General features: G+C 38.1%; 2 protein-coding genes across 3 annotated transcripts in view; one reads left to right on the top strand and one right to left on the bottom strand.

Moving 5' to 3' along the window:
• The window catches only part of LOC124612122 (NEDD8-activating enzyme E1 regulatory subunit), a 45,792-nt gene extending 44,722 nt beyond the window's left edge, over positions 1-1,070 (top strand). The window contains exons 7-10 of the mRNA XM_047140302.1: positions 192-394; positions 481-617; positions 690-807; positions 880-1,070. Of these exons, the coding sequence (XP_046996258.1) occupies positions 192-394; positions 481-617; positions 690-807; positions 880-992 (571 nt within the window). The 3' untranslated portion in view covers positions 993-1,070. The remainder of the gene's footprint in view (positions 1-191; positions 395-480; positions 618-689; positions 808-879) is intronic.
• Positions 1-22,136, bottom strand: part of LOC124612180 (vesicle-associated membrane protein-associated protein B) — a 54,867-nt gene that overhangs the window by 24,807 nt on the left and 7,924 nt on the right. The window contains exons 3-6 of one of the 2 annotated variants that reach the window (XM_047140309.1): positions 15,869-15,972; positions 3,333-3,500; positions 3,133-3,234; positions 2,842-3,046 (exon numbers count right to left, since the gene is read on the bottom strand). In XM_047140309.1, coding sequence (XP_046996265.1) covers positions 2,882-3,046; positions 3,133-3,234; positions 3,333-3,500; positions 15,869-15,972 — 539 coding nt within the window. In that variant the 3' untranslated portion in view covers positions 2,842-2,881. Of the gene's footprint in view, positions 1-1,459; positions 3,047-3,132; positions 3,235-3,332; positions 3,501-15,868; positions 15,973-22,136 lie in introns of those variants that run through there. The other variant, XM_047140306.1, reaches the window with a different exon arrangement.

The raw sequence follows: 22,136 nt of genomic DNA, 5'->3' as shown, positions 1-22,136 counted from the left end.
AAATAAGCCTAGAAAAAACCCCACCTCATTGGAAACATAAGGGTAACTTTGAGTGATTTGAAAATATTCTCTTTTAAATAAAAACTGTGCCTATAAAGTTTTAGAATTTACTTTTTCACTTTATCTAATTAAATTTCTCTGGCTGTGTAATGTTTAAATATAACTATTTTGGTTGTCCTGTATTACTGCAGGTACCACAGCGAGGCAGCAAAAGATGCAGATGTTGTGTTCAGAAGAGTCCAGCAACTGTTACATCAGCTGAATCAACCAGCTGATACAATTACAGAGACGGATGTTAAAACATTCTGTAAACATGCAAGTAATCTTCATCTTTTGAGAGGAACACGCATAGCTGATGAATATGATCCTAAAACAAACAATGCTCACAACATTGGTGTGCATATATTTTTACCATACAATTTTATTTAAAAAATTGTATGTATATGACAATTTCTAAATATTGTGTGTGTGTGTTTCCAGCTATGAATCTTGAAAATCCAGAGTCTCCCCTGGTATATTACCTAATGTTAAGGGGAGTAGATCGTTTCTTTGCAGAATACAATGCTTATCCAGGTGAATTTGATGATCAAGTTGAACCTGACATTGTTAAACTTAAGGTATGTACTTGTACCTGGTGTGGTTAATTATAATTTATTTACTTGAATATTAACTCAAAATTTTATTCACAGGCTTGTATATCAAAATTATTGAGTGAGTGGGGTTGTGGACCATTAGCCAAAGATGACTACGTGCATGAGATTTCTAGATATGGTGGAGCAGAACTACACTCAGTGTCTGCTTTTATGGGTTGGTAAACAGCTTCTTGTGATATTTGTGTTTGCTTATTTTTGTGAGTAATTTTTACATTTTTTTTTTCAGGTGGGTGCATAGCACATGAGACCATTAAATTTATCACGGGTCAGTACAAACCAGTCAACAACACATTTATATACGATGCAATCACTTGTAGTTCAGCAACATTTTCTTTGTAATAAGTCTAATTTATTATGGGAAAAGCCAAGAAATTAAATGTACAGAATTTTTATAAATATAAAAAATATTGAACATGAGCAAATTTTATTTTATGGACGAAATGTGTATAGCTGAACAATGTGGCCAAAATCTTGGGATTTGTGTTGTTTGATTTCATGTTTGACACAGGAATAGCAACAAGTAAAATGCTGATTGTTCTTACACAAAACAATGCAGCAAAATTTCTTTAGACATTTCTGGGAATTGGAACAGAATTAACATATCAACACATGATGCTGTCTTTACCGATCTTGCTCATATTCACAAATTTAAGGCACAAAAGAGCAATGAATACAATTTCTGTGCATAGAACTCATTTTACTGTGACAGACTGCCTTTAAACTTTTTTTTCCACTTCAGGTTACATAATGAACCCACTACCTTTGCTGGATCTATCTTAGGATCATTGCAGGAAAATAATGATAGGTTATCCTAATTTAATATTTATTTAATTAATACAATTCGGTCTACAACTATAAGTTATTCCTGTCATTAAATTATTAAAAACAAACAAGCATACAATCAATCTGTACAAATAAAACAGGAAGTGAAGTTCAGGCGTAGAGAGCAAAGGCTGTGATAACAGTCCGTTCATCATAACAGCACCATGGTCTTCACTGGAGAAACTGTGGTATACATTTAAAGAAACCACAGATCTGACCACTTTAAGCACAATTAAAAATAATTTGCAACAACCTCCTAAGAGCCATTTTGATAGTGATTTTATAAAGAACTGTTTTTCCAACAGTACATGCTGAATCTCTTGACGGAACAACTATTTCCTTATGAATTAAGGCAATGCATAAAGAAGTGTCTCAGCATTTTACTACTCATAAAAGTCAAAGGAACTACCACAATGAGTTAACGTCAGTTCAATCAGGACTCAAAAGATCAGGTATATATACACATGCACACCCCTTCCCCTCACACCCTTCACTCAGGTAGACCGAAAAGTGGAATTCATAAAATTCCTGAAAAACTTTGTCATATTAATAATAACAATGCCATAAATGCACCTGTATGCACCTATATGACTCGTTTCGGCTAGTGGATATTCAGCGTATTTAAGTATGATAAGACCATTAAAAGCTACATATATGTATAGAAGACCAATCAATCAATCACCAACGTAACTCTTTCCAGCAAAATTACAAGGACGCAAATTAATTCATGCACAATACAAAAGTTAATAAAATCAAGAAGTTTTAAAGTTTCTGGGAAACCGTCAATATATATGGGGACTTTACCAAAAATCCATCATAAAAAAATGCTGATAATTCGCTGGGTGATGCAATTTCTTCAGCAACATAAATGTAACAGTTACCAACTATAGCATTCCAAGTTGTCAAATAGCTTCAGGTAATTATCCAGCTAAATGAGTCTACCACAACTCACACAGCCAAACTGTTTTAACAAGATACCTAAAATCAAAAGGTGCAGCTTTCTTCATTTATTTCTTCTAATTTGGCTTTGAACAGTGCTACAACTCAATTGATTTCAATCTAAATTATCCATATACAACATGTTATGTACAATCATTGGTAAGCCATTCAATGTGAGTCGCCTACTCAAGTTAGCGCAGGAAATTGCACACCACCAAAATGTGGCACCATAGAATAAAAACAAATTTTCCTTAAACCCTTCTTCCTCTCTCCAATAATCACATAAGTTGGGACACAAAGAAACTGACATGAGAAAATGGCTTTAAATAAGTTTTTACAATCGAATGTGGCACACACAAAAGACAATTTCTGATTCTGAACTGGAGAGAAAGAGGGTAAGGAAGCTGCAAACAACAGGCTGACTCACAGTACTGCAGTTGGTAGGTGCTGCCATTTTGTTCAGTCCTTCAAAGCAAAAACTTCCCCAGAATTATTCCCATAAGTCCCATGGCAATAGCAGCTGCTAAATACATAAAAGGAAGTGGTGCAGGTGCCATTGCAGTAGTAGAGGAGGCCATCTGTGGTGAAAGATCAACATTAGAAATTGCACGACGAAGTCTCAAGATTTCCTCCTGAAAGAAAGAGAAAAAAAACATGAGGCATGAAACAGTTATTAATGTTAACCTTCCCTAATATGTTAATACAACCACCACATTACCTTCAGTTGGAGGTTTTCTTGTCTTAAGTTACTTTCTTCCTCCCTCAAACGTTTCACTTCAGCTGCCGCTTTCATAAGTTCTCCATCTACAGCAGCATTAGGCTAAAAAAAAAAAACAAAAAAAAAGGCAAGATTATACAATGTCTATTGTGACAATTGAATGCATGCGCACACAGGTTTTTTTTTTTTTTTTTTTTTACCTTAGGAGAAGATTTTGCTCCGTCACCAATCCTCTTTGATTTCTCTTCATGGATGGCTGGTGACGCATCGACATTATTCTCTCTTGAAGCTGTTGCTGGATCTACAGGTATCTCAAATACACACTTCAGCTTCGAATCCATAAGTGAATCTGGGTTGGCATCTTTCCACTGCAAAAGTATAAGAATAGATTTCAAAACATAATTACTTTAGCACTATCGATTACTCAAATTATTTGTTGAAAGTCAGTCAGATTCCAGTGGGATAATGAATTTTAAAATATCCTATAGATAACCCCAAAAATTGAGCTGGGAGGCACAACTCGTTAGTTTTAGAGTGAATGGTGAAATTTTTGAGATTTCACAACAAACGGCTCTGGGTACACGTCTACAAACTGAATTGATAAATCTCTCTGGAAGAGCAGGATGCAACATCAGTTTATGAAGGATTTTTTTTCTAATTGGGCAGGGCTAGACGTGCTGCTCCTCACTGGGTATATTCTTTGACAGTTTGTTGACAGTTCAAACGACTTTGAAACAAGTGTTTTACCCGTCATTTACATCACTAAGATGACAAGACATGGCATAGTGATATACAGATGGCAGTCGTGTCGCGTACATGAGGTATGCAAGGGGAGTGCATTGATGGAGCTGTCATTTGCACTCAGGTGAGTCATGCAAAAAGTTTTCCAACATGGTTATGGCCACACAATGGGAGACAACAGACTTTGAATGCAGAATGGAGCTACACACATGGGATCCACAATGTCAAGAGAGTGCCAAGAACAACAAATTCTGAGCACTATGGACAAAGCGGCGGCCAACAGCCTTCACTTAGTGATCAAGAGCAGAATTGTTTGACTAATTTGTCAGTGCTAACAGACAAGCATCACTGTGTGAAATAACCACAGAAATCAATGTGAGGCATACAACAAACATATCCATTAAGACAGTGTGGGAGAATTTGGTGTTAATGGGCTATGGCAGCAGGCAACTGACCCAAGTGCCCTTGCTGACAGCATCCGCAATGCCTCTTGTGGGCTCGTGACCATATCAGTTGGACCACAGATGACTGGAAAACCAAAGTGTTGTCAGAAGACTCCCAATTTCCGTTCTTATGGGTTTAGAGTGCGACACAGACTCCATGAAGCCATGGACCCAAGTTCTCAATGTGTGTGCAAGCTAATGGTGGCTCCATAATGGTGTGAAGCTGTGTATGCATGGAATGGAACAAGTCCACTGGTCCAACTGAACCACACATTGACTGGAAAGGGTTATCTTTGGATATTATGAGACCATTTGCAGCAATTCATGGGCTTCATATTCTCACACAATGACAGAATTTTTATGGAAGACAATGTGGCTCGTCACCAGGCCACAACTGTTCGTGACTGATTTGAAGAACATTCTGGACAATTCGAGCAAATAATTTGGCCATGCAGATCATCCGACACTAACGCCGTCAACCATTTATGGGACGTAATTAAGAGATCAGTTCGCATGCAAAATCCTGTACCCAGAACACTTTCAGAATTAAGGATGCCTATAGAGGCAGCATGGCTCAATACTTTGGCTGGGGACTTTCAATGATTCATTGAGAACATGCCACATTGAGTTGCTGCACTATGCCAGACAAAACGAACTTCACCATATTAGGAGGTATCCCATGACCTGTCACCTCAATATATACAACACTTCAAAACTGATACTACATGTAATGCCTACTCAAAGACTTTCGTTGTGAGTATGATAGTATTTATTTCAATCTGGCATGGTTAGGAGTTAATTTCCTATTGCCACTGAAACTCGTGGCTTCAGTGATACATATTAAGCAAAAATAGCAGTAACACTTTCTACACCACTGAATAACTTTCTTTTCAACCTGCTTCAATAAACTTTGTAGTGATATTCCTCTATATTTTACCTGTTCCAACAATAAACTTAGGAAACGAGCCAAAGATGAAGTGATCACTCTACCTCCTGGATGCACAACTTTTAGTACAGTTTTTATTCACACACACAAACAAAAAGACTGCACCCCTAAGCTTGAGAGCTTAAGTTCCTTCCTAAGAACAGAAATGAGTGCTTTGTGGTGTTTTAGAGAGTGGGAAGGTGAGGACGCAAGACAAGACAATGACGTTTCCTACTTTGTACTCCGAAGAAGGAACTTTTTGGGTTACAAAAACTACGAGTAATGTCTATTTTGTGCCCACTGGCTGTACTGAAAGGCATCATCTTAATTTTGCTAACTGCATTAGGTACATGGTTACTGACAGACTTTCTATGATCAAGTCAGTCAGCAGCCGACATCTGTTGCATCTGTCAGTAACTTCCACCTACAGTTTGTTTTTTTTTTTTTACACACACACACACACACACACACACACACACACACACACACACACACACACATCTGTCTCCTCACAAAACTGATTTTAACAGATTCCCATATTATTCAACCTTCAATCCTGATGATTGTTAACTGTATTAACAAATGTGTAAGCTTTTGTCAAAAACGACAAAATTCGGAATGTTTAGCCCATTTGGACCATCGACAACTAGTACTGCATATGAGGAGCTAAAAATTTGTATAAATCTATTTGGGAAGTGTCTCAATACATAAACAAATTTCAACAATGTTGTAGATGCTCAGGTAGGGAGGCTACACCAGCGGGCATGGAATTAGCCAGAAGTTATATGCCATACTTAGTATTTTGGACACTGCAGTGGAACTTGAGAGATGGTGTCAAAAATATCTGACCTAGCTATTGACCACAGTTTCAAAAGATCAAATGCAATGTCCATAGAAACGCAAAATAAAACTTTAAGGGGATAGGATGTAAAAAATTTAGAAAAATTCAATTTTTCAAACATATGCCTATTTTGTGTAGCACCCATCTTGCTGAATAGTTTGATGTATAAAACATATATATTTGAGAGAGTATAAGGCACATTACTTGGCCTTAAGTGTACCAAGATGCAGCACCACACCCCTTTGCACAGCATTCTTCTGTCACACGTAAGTGTATTTCGCTCTGTAGAATTTGAATGATTTATGTTTGAGCCTGAGATCGTCATACGTGAAACAAAGGACTATTTATATACTTCCTCTGCTGCTATCAAAGTGCATCGACCGAGAAGGCTGAGACAATATTTGTCAGGAAAAAAATTATCTGGTGGGAAGGGAATAAATGGGAGACAAGCTACAGATATGTTATGGCTTCGCAGTAAGAAGCAACACGGGGGATTTGAAAAATATGAAGCAAGCAAGGAAGTGAATCATGGTGTGGGTACCAAAGGTCAATTGCTGGTGGTGAAGAACATCACAGGAATTCTCTACCAACTGCTGTAATGGAAGCCATCAAACCTGTAATCAGGGACCTTGCAAATGAAAACTTATTGAAGAAATGTCTTCATCCCAAAACCCAAATGAAAGTTTTAACCAATACACCTGGGAAAGATTACCAAGTATCATTCTTGTGAGAAGATATGCACTTGCTATTTGTGTTTTTGGTGTAGTTTCATGTTTTAATGATGGTGTACAAAGTAGGACTTTGGAATTAAGCCTGGAGTGAACTGCATCAAAGCTTTGTATGCGATAGAGAGCGTGTAGTGAAAGTAGGTAAATAATTTTTGGAGATGATAAAAATCAAGAAGAGTGCATCATAAGAATGTGAAAAGGAAGAAAATTGACTTAGAAAGTGAAAAAGAACCTGCTTATGGTGCTGGACAGTTCTAAAAGAATGCCAAATACAGGCAGAAACTTCAACGGCCATTTTCCACACAACATGATTTCTGTACTTAGGTACATGTGACATCCAAAATAAATATCAGAATATTACTTTCACACACTGTATGCTTATCAAACACACTCTCTCCTTAATGTAAAACTATACAATTTTCCAAATCTATTAGAAACTGTGGTAAAAAAAATTGAGATAATTAACAATAAAATTTGAGTTGTTTTTAACATGAAGTTTAAAATTAACACCTCATTCATTTTTTCATAAATTAAATAAATTCTGGAGTTGCATATACCTGTAAGTACAGTTTGTATGCTGTGCAAAATGCATCGAAATATCTCTCTTACTTATAAGAAAAGTGTACCCACAGCAACAAATGCAGCCAATAGTAAGTGAAAAATTGATGAAACTTCACACATAAGAAATTTTATTTTGTTAGGTTTTTGAACTTCCACTGGTACGAGTGTGAATCCTTCCTACTCATGCTGACAAAGTTTTATGAATTTTCTTGTAGAAGTATAGACAGTGGAAATTGAAATGTCCTGTGGTGCCTCTTCTGCTCCAAGTCGACCCATTTGACATCCTAACCCCCTTATGCCGAGTTATGTGACTAAACTAATCTATTTTGTATTATTTGTTCAGAACCCCATTCAAGATCTTCAAAGGGAAAAAGAGTAAACTACTGTGCGTCCCATTGTCAATTTTGTGCAGTGTGGACTTACTTACACAAAAAGAAACAATTCCACAGAAAATCTTACTTCAGAGATGATCCTCAGGAAAAAGAATTCAAGAATTTCAGAAATCTTGTGCTATCATTTTCAATGAACTGTTTAAAAAAGTTCCACTCAGTATTTACAACAAGGTCTGATCAATATTTTAAGAGATTATTTCATTATTGTTGAGAAGGCCAAAATTGAATCGCTCTGAGCTTATTATGAAGAAAGTTGCTGGAATACAGAAAATCAGCATTTCTTAAAATGTGTCTGAACTACATTCAAATGAAAATGGTGTTGTGGCACTTGCAATTTATTGCCGAAATATGGAACCAACCAAACCCACAGAACCTGTGGTCTTGGCACAATTACATGGCCAGCAAGTTGCATTCATGTATGACAATAGCTAGTGCATTGGGTATGTTTGCAAACCTTATTTAAAGAATACAATACATTGAAACTTCATGCATGCTGGTAAACTGGGACTGTTTCAGTGGCCAGTTCAAAAAGATACATACAAGGTCTCCACTGAGTACAATATCAAAAATCTGGTGTGCATTTTACAGTATCAATGTTTCAGCAGTTCATTTTCCCAGACAGCCATTACAAAAATTGACAAAAACTTTAACAATACTGCACAAGTGATTTTTGTCTCATCACTTCCCATGAATGACATTATTTCAGCGTGATAACTATAAAGGAACCCAGACATGAGAATTGGGTACCTCTACTAACAAGGAAAGGTTCCCAGTGGTGGGATCAACTTTTTGAAACCATATGTACAACTTTTTGAAATCAACTGTAATGCGATGTAGGTTAAGGTCCCATGTATTACACCCTGTGACAATTTACCCTGTTTGCGAGTAAAAAAAAATTAAAAAAATTAATTCACATGATGGTTTAATGCTTTTTTTCTTTTTTAAAAAAAATTGTTGCATGGACTGCTTGCATAGCGTAATGGCTATAATATAAGTCTCATATACAAGAGGATGTGGGTTTGAATCTCATCAGGCACTTCAAAATTTTCTATTTTTAAATCTTTATTGAAATTACTTCGATAATTATTTTTATGCAATTAATTGGTTTAAATTTAATTTCTTTTATTTTTATTCCTCTGTCACATCATTGTACCACTATATTAACTTTTTCAATTTTCTCTCATTTTTTTATTCCTACAAATCTGTTCTACTTGGAATCTTTGTGCATGTGATTAACAATTTCAATGTATTAACATTGATTTAATTTTGTCCAATTCATCATTCTAATTCTTGACCACACTATCGCATTCATTATTTTTATTCCTTATTTTACTTTAATTTCAGTTTACTTGCAATCATTTCTTTCATTTAAATCTTCATCTGCATTACTTTAACCATAGTTCAATAAGAATTTAGGTTTTGTAATTCAATGTTTGTGCGACGATTGCCATCCAAAAAAATTTACATCTTCAGAAGGAAATTACATTTTTTACACCATGGACACATAAATAGATTATTTCATTTTTCACTTTTTTTAACTGATAGACTGGTATTATCATATGTTTAAATACACTCCTGGAAATGGAAAAAGGAACACATTGACACCGGTGTGTCAGACCCACCATACTTGCTCCGGACACTGCGAGAGGGCTGTACAAGCAATGATCACACGCACGGCACAGCGGACACACCAGGAACCGCGGTGTTGGCCGTCGAATGGCGCTAGCTGCGCAGCATTTGTGCACCGCCGCCGACAGTGTCAGCCAGTTTGCCGTGGCATACGGAGCTCCATCGCAGTCTTTAACACTGGTAGCATGCCGCGACAGCGTGGACGTGAACCGTATGTGCAGTTGACGGACTTTGAGCGAGGGCGTATAGTGGGCATGCGGGAGGCCGGGTGGACGTACCGCCGAATTGCTCAACACGTGGGGCATGAGGTCTCCACAGTACATCGATGTTGTCGCCAGTGGTCGGCGGAAGATGCACGTGCCCGTCGACCTGGGACCGGACCGCAGCGACGCACGGATGCACGCCAAGACCGTAGGATCCTACGCAGTGCCGTAGGGGACCGCACCGCCACTTCCCAGCAAATTAGGGACACTGTTGCTCCTGGGGTATCAGCGAGGACCATTCGCAACCGTCTCCATGAAGCTGGGCTACGGTCCCGCACACCGTTAGGCCGTCTTCCGCTCACGCCCCAACATCGTGCAGCCCGCCTCCAGTGGTGTCGCGACAGGCGTGAATGGAGGGACGAATGGAGACGTGTCGTCTTCAGCGATGAGAGTCGCTTCTGCCTTGGTGCCAATGATGGTCGTATGCGTGTTTGGCGCCGTGCAGGTGAGCGCCACAATCAGGACTGCATACGACCGAGGCACACAGGGCCAACACCCGGCATCATGGTGTGGGGAGCGATCTCCTACACTGGCCGTACACCACTGGTGATCGTCGAGGGGACACTGAATAGTGCACGGTACATCCAAACCGTTATCGAACCCATCGTTCTACCATTCCTAGACCGGCAAGGGAACTTGCTGTTCCAACAGGACAATGCACGTCCGCATGTATCCCGTGCCACCCAACGTGCTCTAGAAGGTGTAAGTCAACTACCCTGGCCAGCAAGATCTCCGGATCTGTCCCCCATTGAGCATGTTTGGGACTGGATGAAGCGTCATCTCAAGCGGTCTGCACGTCCAGCACGATCGCTGGTCCAACTGAGGCGCCAGGTGGAAATGGCATGGCAAGCCGTTCCACAGGACTACATCCAGCATCTCTATGATCGTCTCCATGGGAGAATAGCAGCCTGCATTGCTGCGAAAGGTGGATATACACTTTACTAGTGCCGACATTGTGCATGCTCTGTTGCCTGTGTCTATGTGCCTGTGGTTCTGTCAGTGTGATCATGTGATGTATCTGACCCCAGGAATGTGTCAATAAAGTTTCCCCTTCCTGGGACAATGAATTCACGGTGTTCTTATTTCAATTTCCAGGAGTGTATTATGATAGATAAATAAAAATAATTATCTAATTAAATTTACAAATGTACAAAAAGATTCAGTGGAAAAAGAATTATAGGAAGAAAAATTAGAACAATTTAAAAAGTTAATACATTGATTAAAATTATGTGACTAAGGAATAGAAATTAAAAAGTTACAGTTAAGCAAAGTAATTAAACAAAAATAATAATTAAAATCATTTCAATAAAGATTTAAAAATAAAAAATTCGCAGCACCTGATGAGATTAGAACCACTTCCTCTTCCATGTCTGCCTTGTACTATAACCATCAAGCTAAGCAAACAATCCATGAGAAGTTTCTTTTTAAACCTGTAGACCATCGTGTGAAATTCCAAAACTTTTTTCGGTTATTATTCACAAACGAGGGTCCACCATAGTAAATAATTCCAAGGCATGATGCCTGGGACCTTAACCTACAATAACATATAGATGGCTTCAAAAAGTTGATTCCACAGCTGAGAACCTCTCCTTTGAAGTATAAGCGTACTTAGGACGCTCTATATAGCGGCCCACAAGCAGCCTTGGGAGGCCGAAACAGGTCTCTCACTTGTGGCTGGACCTGTCTGGTTATCAGGTGTGACCCCTCTGATGTGGATTCCAGTTTTTTATTAACCATTAATGGCAAAAACCAATGTGGACCAACACAGGATTTTATTTCATTGTGTTATTTTTTTATGATTAACACGGCAGTGCGGGTCTCCTGCATCATTCCCCTACGCTCTGTCAAGGAGTATGGGACTCCATCATCATCATCATCATCATCATCATCATCATCATCATCATCATCATCATCTGAAATATTGATTTGCACAAAGAACTGGGGTTACTTTGAGCCTTTCACAGGAAAAAAAGCAATGTTGCTTATGTACATGGGTTTAAAAGTTACTTATTTTACAGTAAATTTTTTTTCCAGCAATTTCCCCGCAATCTATCACAAAAATACTGCGACCAAAAGTGATAAAACCAGCAGGTTCTATAAACAAGCTACTAGACTATCAGGTTACCAAGGAGAGTTACCTAAACCATGTTAATGAGCCACGCAAATTTGGGAGAAAGTCTGCCATGACGAAATTTAGTGAAAACTGAGTACCTCTTTGAACAAAAATAGTGATCAACAGTTACAGAATGTTTATAATGGAAATTGGTCGACAATCTCGCCAAGATTCGCAACTTTACCACAATTATTCACTAAATTACACCACTTCAAACATGGCCAATCTCTTTGAATTGTTGGTCCATCATCTTCTCATCTTTTCCTCAGGAAGCTCCCACACACTAAGTATTATACTATGTAGTCTAGAAATTGTGTATCTTTCTTTGGGTGTTTAATAAACTTCCACAAAACGGAACAAAATCTGGGTAAGTCAAGTGGGGACCTCTGAATCACTTAAAATCTCAAAAATTCAAGAAAAAAATTAACTAAAGCACAGAAGCAAAATGATCTAGTTCATTATATTTCTCCTGTAAATAGTGAATTAAACTTCCAAGAAAACCATTTTAAATTTCTACTCTTATGCAACTGCAAAATGAAGCAAAAATTTTTGTTGTACCTATTCATTTTAACGACTAAAAAACTATTTTCTATACCTTGCTATATGTGTAACTGAGTCTATTAAACAGTTATGACTAAAGCAGATGGTACTAAAATATTTTCTCAAAATTTTATGAAGCACACTTTCTCACGTTTTCATTCCACCTATTACGAAACAGTTAGGAAAGTCCATAACAGCACAATGCGGTTTCTGTTTTCTTTATCAAAACATATACTGTTGTCAACATTTTTATTTGAGTAATTTATCTTGCACACGACATCTCAGGAAATAACACCTATTGTGTGGTTCACATTTATTTTTATCACATTTAGTGATTCAAATGAGACACTTGCTAAATAATATATAGTTGGGTACAGAGTTCCTACGTAACAGGGTACTCAAAATTTTCCTGGCATAAAAATAAAATGTAACTTGACAATGAGAATTATTGCCCGATATATACTGTGCTTTCCTGGTAATTCTTGTACATAAGTAAAATTTCACAAAATGTGTGACTGGCAGTATCTCTGATTAAATTCATGTGGGCTTCCTCAACCATAGTCAACAACATAAAAAATAAGCACTGCAATATTTCAACCAACTTGCAGTAGTCCGAATTGCTGGTTCTTGCAGATGGGGCTCTTAGCATTAGACATCTAATTGTAATAGTCTTGTGAATCAAATCACACAACTGTCAGTGTCAAGGGCAAGGGCTATGAATGACTACTGCCACATTTACACAGGCAAATGATTGCTTATTAACAATCAGCAGTTAGCAACCAATGACATTTCAACATCAAGGAATTCTGTATTTCCTCAAGTCTTAAGTTCACTGGCTTAAATGATCCAAGTAGTGATGTAGATCAAATTATTTATCCTGCTGTGTTTCAGCATGCTTCTCTGTACTAACATTTTAATAAGGCGGCAAAGTCCCATTAAGGCACTTCCATCTACAATGCTATTCCTGGTATAACACTTCTGACTCCAGTCCCACAAAAGCTTCCATTAGAGCTCATATAAAGCATTTCCATTTACTACACTTTTCTCCTGCGTAAAACATGCTGTCCCTCTGCAACTACACCTATATTCAGCAAGCCACCCTATGATATGTGGAGAAGGATACTTTGTATACCTCTTTTTCCTCCTCTCGCAAATAATGTATGGGAAGAATGACTGTTGGTAAGCCTCCATGAGAGGTCAGATTTCAATAACCTTGCCTTCCAGGTCTTTCCATGACTACTTGTAGATGGAAGTAGTGTAAGGTTTGACTCTTCTATGAAGGTACACACCCCGACCGGACAACAAACCACATCACGATGCACACTCTCCCTCTTGTAGCACCGGCCACTAGAGCTTGGTAAACATTTCTGTGATGCTTTTTTACTTATTATACGAACCTCTGCTGAAATATATGAGGGTTGAAAAGCTTCTCCTCCTAAGTATCAATCTTACCATAACTTAAAATGTCAGATGACATGACCAAATCTGAAATCCATATCACACAACAGACCTATTAAGAAAAAAGTGAGTTTTGCCACTAGTAATATTGTAGGGTGTGTAATTGAGAAGACTACACAATCACTTTTGCTAATGATGTGCAAGGTAAGTGAGCCATTTCTCAGCACACTACTGCCACAGATACCTTAAAACACACAGTTTTGAAGGTTCTTTCATTTTATTTTCAGCTCAAAATAGCAAAAAATAGCCTACATGGTGAAATAAACTAGAAACTGTGAAATACGGTGACAACTGTCTGAGTAAAACCTCTCTGATTTTTGTTTCCCACCTGCAGCCAACAGCTGCACAGCATAGTGATTCGACACTAATGGAGTGGCTTCTAGTATATAGAGTGATAAAAAGCAAGCTTATTTGGTAGCTTGCTCCAAAGTACAGCTGATGTGATTGGTATATAGAAAATGAAGTGACCGCAGCACCCACTTACGTTTCATTTATACAGTTATACCTCATACAGCCCCCACTACCATGCATTAAGTTTACTTACAGTAGTTCTGCCAGGAGCCTGTCGACAGAATCTGGAACGTATTGTGCCTCTACTGATGGCAGCCAACGTAGGCTACTCAATTTACTATGAGCAGCACCACAATTAACAGGCCATGTTCAGTGAACAGTTGTGTGATCGCTTGTTCGTCATTGTTGCAGTCCTCAGTGGTGTTAAATGCACTGTGATGGCAGACAGATTGTAATAAATTTAACAGACTGTTGGGGCAGAGAAACACTGAAATCACAGTAGGCTTAACTTTATTTCATATTAATTGGTATAAATAAGTACTACAAGTGAAGGAAAACTTGTGTGTGTGTGTGTGTGTGTGTGTGTGTGTGTGTGTGTGTGTGTGCCTTGATGGAACTAGCTGTGTTTACACTACAGCAAGCGAGGAGTTAGAAGTGGTGCACACAGTGGCAATACTGCAGAATGCTCAACTTCAACCACTCTACATCTACATCCTCATTTACAACCTGCACACCACTGTGAGGCTATTAGAGTTTCTTCCTGTTCCATTCAGGTATGGAGTGTGCAAAGAAGGATTGTTTGAAAGTCTCTGTGCGTGCAGTAATTATTCTAATCTTAACCTAACAATCTCTGAGTAGAGGGTTGTAGTATATCCCTAAAGTAATACTTATAATATCTCTTCTGTTAGTCCTATCTGGTAGGAGTCTCACACACTTGAGCAATGTTCCAGGATGGATCACTAGAGGTCACTGCACTCACGTCACCAGTGTGTGCTGCACTGCTGTTAGTTACGAAAGGAAAACATAAACTCCCACATGTTGGATACCGAAGCTTTTCACTGTACTTCACAGTTTTCGGTTTAATTAACCATGTTCATCAATTTTTGCTTTTTCCTTGTTTGACATTTAATTTGTGATCTTAGCACGTCCGAAAACAGCTCTATTACCTTGTACCCAGACACAAATTTCAATTTTTTGACATTTTTACTTGCTGTTACACATCTGTGATTGTTTAAGAACTGATGAAATTCAATATCAGAAATTATTAAATAAACATGGTATTGTACAGTTCATTTTCTCACTTATACAGATTTTACACAATGTATTGGAGAGCATTATTGGAGGCTTTAACATTTTACTTGATTCTTCATTTTCTTCAATTTTGCATTTTTCTAAGTCTGGACCACATGAAAACGTAAAATAGGAGTTTCAGTGTATTTTAAATCCCTATATATGCACGCATATTACACAAGTAGCCACTGTGGACTCAAAAATTTCCAACCATTTAAGATGTGTTGCCACTCAATGTCCACTTAACCCACAGACTATTGAAAATGCTGCTTAATGAGGTTTTATTGTACAACAAAACCAAAGTCAGCCTTATGTCGCAGCCTTTTATGGTTGCATGATAATGTCTTAAAATTACATTTGTTCTTTGGATTGTTAGTATGACAGATTACCATTTCCTCTGTGGGGAGAAAAAAAAAAAAAAAAAAAAAGATTTGCATACCAACTTGATCATCCATATGACCTCTGCTTTACTACAGAGTAGTATCAATGTTTTAAAATTTACAAGTTATTTCTGTACATACCACTGAATCCAAATTGAATTCTTCCTCTGGAGCAATCAGTGTCTGTACCATGAACTTGTGTTTATTCTTCTCATTTGGATCAAATTCAAAAGGCTGTAGAGTCACTGGAAACAATGAAAATTCTTCTTTTAACATGCACATACCACACCATTTTTCACAAAGAGAAGCTTTTCATAAGAATCGTGACTGCCAAATGCTCCTGGCACTTCACCACTACACTACAGATACTGTGGGAAGGGAGATAGAAAGCTTTTTTTAAGATAGGGGAAAGGGCGCAAGAAAAAGCAAGTGGGGGGGGGGGGGGGGGGGGGGGAGAGAGAGAGAGAGAGAGAGAGAGATATGGGGACTTAAATGGCTTGCTTTAATTTATACATACTTTACAGTATAAAGATACACGGGGCAAACGAAAACAGGAAGCTGAACAAGTATTGGTGTGTCTGCTACCATAGTTCACAGATTCCTGTTTTGGTATCTAATTTCTTGATAAACGAACATGTCTAGTTACCTGAAACTTGGAGATGGTTGCTTCTAATGACTAACTGAAATGCTTTGTAGACATTGGGACACCTTTTGTTATTTTGCACAATATCCTTTCTGATTTGAAAAGATATGGCTAGTTCAATTTCGCTTCGGAGTTGCTTAAATGAGTGTGAACAATATTACGAAAAGGATACATTGCTGCTCACCCTAAAGATGACACGATGAGTTGCAGACAGGCACGACAAAAAGGCTGTTACAGATTTGAGCCTTTGGTCAAAGGCTTTTTCAGAAAGGATTAACTTTGAAATTTTAATCTATGTTAAATTTCTCTTTTCCAAAAAGCTTTTCTCACTTCGGCCCTCATAATTTATTTTGCTGCCCAAATAACTAAACTCATCTACTACTTCTGGTGTCAGATTTCCTACATTAATTCCGGCAGGACCATCTGACTTAATTTGACTACATTCCATTACCATTGTTTTTCTTTTATTACCTTGTACCCTTCTTTCAAGATGTTATCCATTCCAATCAACTACTCTTTTAAGTCCTTTGCCATATGATTGAATTACAATGTCATAAGCAAACCTTAATGTTTTTATTTCTTCTCCCTGAATTTTAATTACTTTCCAAATTTCTCCATGGTTTCTTTCACAACTTTAACAATGTACATATTGAATAACATCAGGTGAAGTTCACAGCCTTGTCAACTACTGCTTCACTTTCATGTCTGCTGGCTAAATGCAGCCTTGTTTCCATGCAAAAACCTTCACTTCCTGTATTATACGCTTGCTACCTTCCGAATTTCAAAGATTGTATTCCGGATAACATTGTCAGAAAAGCTTTCTCTAAATGTAACAATATTACAACATACATTTGTCTTTACTTAACCCATCTTCTAAGTTATGTCAAAGGGTTGCAGTAAGGTTGCTTTTACATGGTGTGCATAAAACAGTGGGCGACATTAGAAATACAAGGAATTACTAGTGAGACACTGATGAGTGTAAATATATAGAGAAGTAGAAGAAGCAAATAAGGCAAATATATCTCCTGCCATTTTATACAAAGAAGCATTGAAGCAGCAAGGGTGCGCAAAGTGTTAAGAACGAAGAAAGAGAACGAAGCAGAGCACTATCACAACTGAAAGTAGGGAATTATATAAGGAGTTGCAGGAACCCAAGAAAATTAGTCAAAGGTTAAAAACTGTAAGGACAGAATGGGAACAGGGGCACAGACATTTTTCAGGTAAAGCACAAAAGTTATTTGACTTGGTCCTGCTTTAACATGCACACACAACTCTTGCCATAAGAGGAGGAGAGGGGATGTCCTTAACACGTGTTTTACATGACCTATTCTTTCCCGTTTTCAATGTACACCAAATATTTCCAATTTTCAGATCATTTACAGAATGCAGTATCAGTTCTATTACTTATTTTTGTGTCTGTTAAATACTGATAATTGCACCAGTATTGGCCAGCCCTTATGCCCACACAACTTTAATTAATTTCTGAAAAGAATTTTCCTTTCTATCCAACCAATTATAATCTCCTGTTACAATGAAAATTACAATTGTGCTTAGAGATAAGACACAGAACATTACATTTAAATTCTGAAACACAACCTTCAGGATGCAAAATATTGGCACTATCTAGAGACATGGCACTGGCCTAGCTTTTGACACTAGGGTATCAGAGTTCATTACTCAGAAAGAGAAAGGGGTAAGTTGGAGAAGATTAAAAACCAGGACGGGGGTGATTCAGCTGTTGTAAGGATGACGTAAAGCATAGGTGCATCCTTTTCATCATGCGGCCCGAGTGACAGGCCCTTCCTTCCCAAACTTTCCCAGTTTATACCTCTCCGGTTCCCAAGGAAGAAACAAGTAATACTGAAAACTAGGATAGTGTCTGGTATTTTATATGTGTGTATCAACAGTACTGATATTTCCCCTGCAATTCTGTCTCATAATTTTATAGCTTTTCTTCTTGATACAAAAGTTGCAGCATTTTACTTCAGAACGGGAAACTTCAGAACGGGAAACTTCAGAACGGGAAACTTCAGAACGGGAAACTTCAGAACGGGAAACTTCAGAACGGGACAACCATTCAATTGGCAGCAATCATTTCAAAGGTGCAATACAGGCTACTATACCTTTAAACTCAATATGCCAGCCTCGACAAAATCCTGTCTACATCTTCATCTATACTCCACAAGCCATCTTAGGGTGTGTGCTAAAGGGTACTTCTTGCACTACAATCTTTTGCTCCCCATTCCTCATTCCATTCACAAATGGTGCAAGGGAAGAAGTTTCAGCAAATCTCTACATGAGCTCCAATTTCTCAGATTTCCCTGTCATGCTCATTTCACAAGATATATGTTGGAGGAATTAGTATGTTGCCAGTCTTCTACACAAACTTCGTGTTCTACAAAGATTCTGCAACTGAATTTAACTCCAATCAAACCTAATTTACCACATATCACTTTGTTATATCGTTCACAGTAATGTGTCACCTCTATCAGTGATGTAGTTCTGAAACATCTATCAAATTTGAAGGTAAGGCCCTACCTGGAACAAAATTACCACAAGGGAAACTGGCAGAGACTTTAAAACTCACCTATCATGGGAAAACCAATTAGCAGTATTTACATATTTGCTACATGTTGAGTTAACTAGGTTTCAGTGTTTGATTTTCAAAATGTTTTCAGTCCAGTGCTGCACCAACACTGCCAAAGAATATGATCACGTGTGATATGAAGTCAGTGTAGCAAATGGGTTAAAATCTCCATGAGAAAGGGCACAACACATTACCCTAAGATACAGGGTGTCTTTTTTATTCCACCTTTTATTCAGTCACAGAAATACAATTTATATAACCCATGTTTCACCTTTTATGACTGTAACAAAGGTCTTATTTACACTAAATGCATTTCATTTAATTTCAAAGCATATTCAGTGGTCATAGTAACAATCAGATTTTTCTTACAGATCTGTATGGCAGGTTTGTAGATAGTTCTGCTCTTTCACATTACTACAATTAAGAAGTATTAAATTACAATGATTGCTCATTATTTTTTGCTTCCTACTGGATTCTTAGTGTTCTTCCACCCATTCATTTTCAGTTTTTTAGAAAACTGCACTTCACTGACACAGGGTATACACATGTTTTCATATTGTAAGGAAGCATATGAATCTCATTTAGTTTGTTTTGATGTTGTGGGGTGTGATCATTTATTTTTTTATCTGTTGTGTAGACCACTGCGCACACGCATGTGCTTGTGCACACGTGAGTATGCTCTGAAGTGCATACCTTAGGAGCTGTAACAAATTGTTCCTCTTCACTACTTTGAAACGTCTCTTCTACTGGGCACGTGCTCATATCTCTTGACGTGCAGGTTTTAAAGCCCATGTTTACGAGACTTCTTTGCTTTGAATTATTGTTCCTCTCATACTGCTGAATACCAACAATTCCTCCTGGGACACCCTGTGTATCACACACATCTCCTACTCCCTCGCTCTTTGTCCACCCCTTCCTCCTTGTGTCTGTGCAGGAGATTAACCTCTGCTTTTCCCCTCTCCCCCTCCTCTCTCTGTCCCTTTTCTCTTCTCATCCCAAGTGTAGATTCTGCAAGCAGTAATAACATGGAATGCTGAGCATAAAGAAATGTACAAGAAGTTACTTTGAGGAGGGATGAGAGATAGCTGATAACCTGCTACCCACACTGGACATGATTCAATGCAAGAAACGGACAGAAACTGTCATGAATCTGGACTTAAGATGATGTAACAAAGAAGGCTGGTCACTTTTAAATAAATTAAGTGAAGTCTTCAGGCCTTATTTCCCCAGCTACTAAGTGTCAAGGAAATAACAATGGGGCTCAAAGATGTTAAAGCGGAAGGTGCCAGGGACTGATGGAATTTATCGTGAATCCCTCCTTTACTGTGGTAAAGGTAACAAAAAATGGTGTGTGGTGTTCTTTACTGACATCATGATGAAGGGGAGAATCTCAAACAGAATGAAAAAGACCAACATCATCACTATCCTTAAGCCAGGAAAAACAAGCAAAGTGCCAAAAAAACTATCATCCAATAGCACTTGTTAGCTCAATATGCCAGCTTCTTGAAACAGTCGTTCACAAGAGAATTTTGGCTACAATACTTGAGAAAATTCTGATTGAACAAGCAAAAAAATAAGTTGTACAGACCAGATAATGTCACTCACAACCTACACAGGAGCAGGAGTTCAAGACAATTTAAAAATATCAAAGCATTTAAAGATCTCCTAGGAGCCTACAACACAGCCAGTAGAGATGGTCTTCTATACAAACTCACTCAAGTAATGCTATGTGTCAAACAGTCCAACTTATTATAATATGCTTGCCAGCAGGTCATTTTGGATCATATTGGGTGATAAATAAGCTCTTCAAAGATGCTAAATATTCAACTACCTCAGGGATCTGCCCTCACCCCGCTGCCATTAACCTGATATGCCAGAAACTAGAAATTTGAATACGTTGATACAGGGTGCTGACCATGACATTGCAAATCTGAAGAAACGGAAGACATCTGATGTGGTGATAATGGTAACACACTTACAAAGATGGAGACTGATGCCAAACCCTACCAAGACACAGAAAATTTGCTTTTATTTGTGCAACAGAGCAGCTCCAGATACATTTTGGTGGCTGACCACTTCACCACAATCAGCACTCAAAATACCAATGGGTTACATTGGACTGGACATTGTCCTACATGAAGCATAGGGAAACATTTGTCTACGTGCCACATCCTACACAAGCTATGCGGAATAACCTGGTGCTTCACTCCTGAAACTTCATGTACTTCAGCAGTTGGACTAGCCTACTGAGCTGCAGTATACAGTTCTCCTATATGATTCAACAGCAAACCATTTGCCACAGTGTTACAGAATGTCTGTATCATGGAACGAATCATGGAATTGGTTGTATTTAAAATTTAAACAGATCTGTAAATTGCATGTGTTATTCTTTGTATTTTACTTAAATACTATACTTAAGAAACCAAATAAATTAATAAATCTCCCCCCCCCCCCCATCATCTCCTTTCCCTCCCTCTTCTCAGCGGCGGGATTTCAAGTTGCTTTGGGTTGAATTTCACAGTGGTGCTCCATTTGTTCTTTGAAGCTTCCCCTTTATCTGTTTACATGAAGATCCTGCATGGGTTCATCTGGATCAAATGTCCATAGAAGGCCAAGTGTGTGTGTGTGTGTGTGTGTGTGTGTGTGTGTGTGTGTGTGTGTGTGTGTTTTCTGCTTGTTTGTGGAGTTTCATAGTGTTGTTCTGTAAGCCTTTTATTTTTTTTCTGTCTTATTGCATTACAGGTGCGTTCTCCCATTTTGTCTACCATGCAGGAGAGCAGGACACTTGTTTATGGTTTCGCTAAGTGCAAGTTTGTTTCATACAGTTTGTGTCTGAATTCATGTTTTTTATCCTACAATGATCTAACTCCACTAGTGAGCCAGCATTCTTGAGCTAATGACTTTACTTTTTGTGCAGCATGTGTTCTGTTCCTGACTGTTCCATTTATATTCTAAATACTAGATTATCAGATTTATTATATATACATAGAAAGTGACAACCTGAATCGTCTGTTGTAGCTTGATATGAATACTTTGATACTTCTAGTGAAAGCCACCAGGACACATAAACGTGATGCCTTTTTTTGTTTCAGGTTTTTTTCCCCACAGCAGCAGTAATATAACTAGTACAGGTTATAGTCTTTTGTGACAAAGACAAAAGTCTTCTTTGGACCAAATGT

Source organism: Schistocerca americana, chromosome 1 (genome assembly GCF_021461395.2).
Source record: "Schistocerca americana isolate TAMUIC-IGC-003095 chromosome 1, iqSchAmer2.1, whole genome shotgun sequence".
Lineage (NCBI taxonomy): Eukaryota > Metazoa > Arthropoda > Insecta > Orthoptera > Acrididae > Schistocerca > Schistocerca americana.
This window is presented reverse-complemented; position numbering and strand designations above follow the sequence as displayed.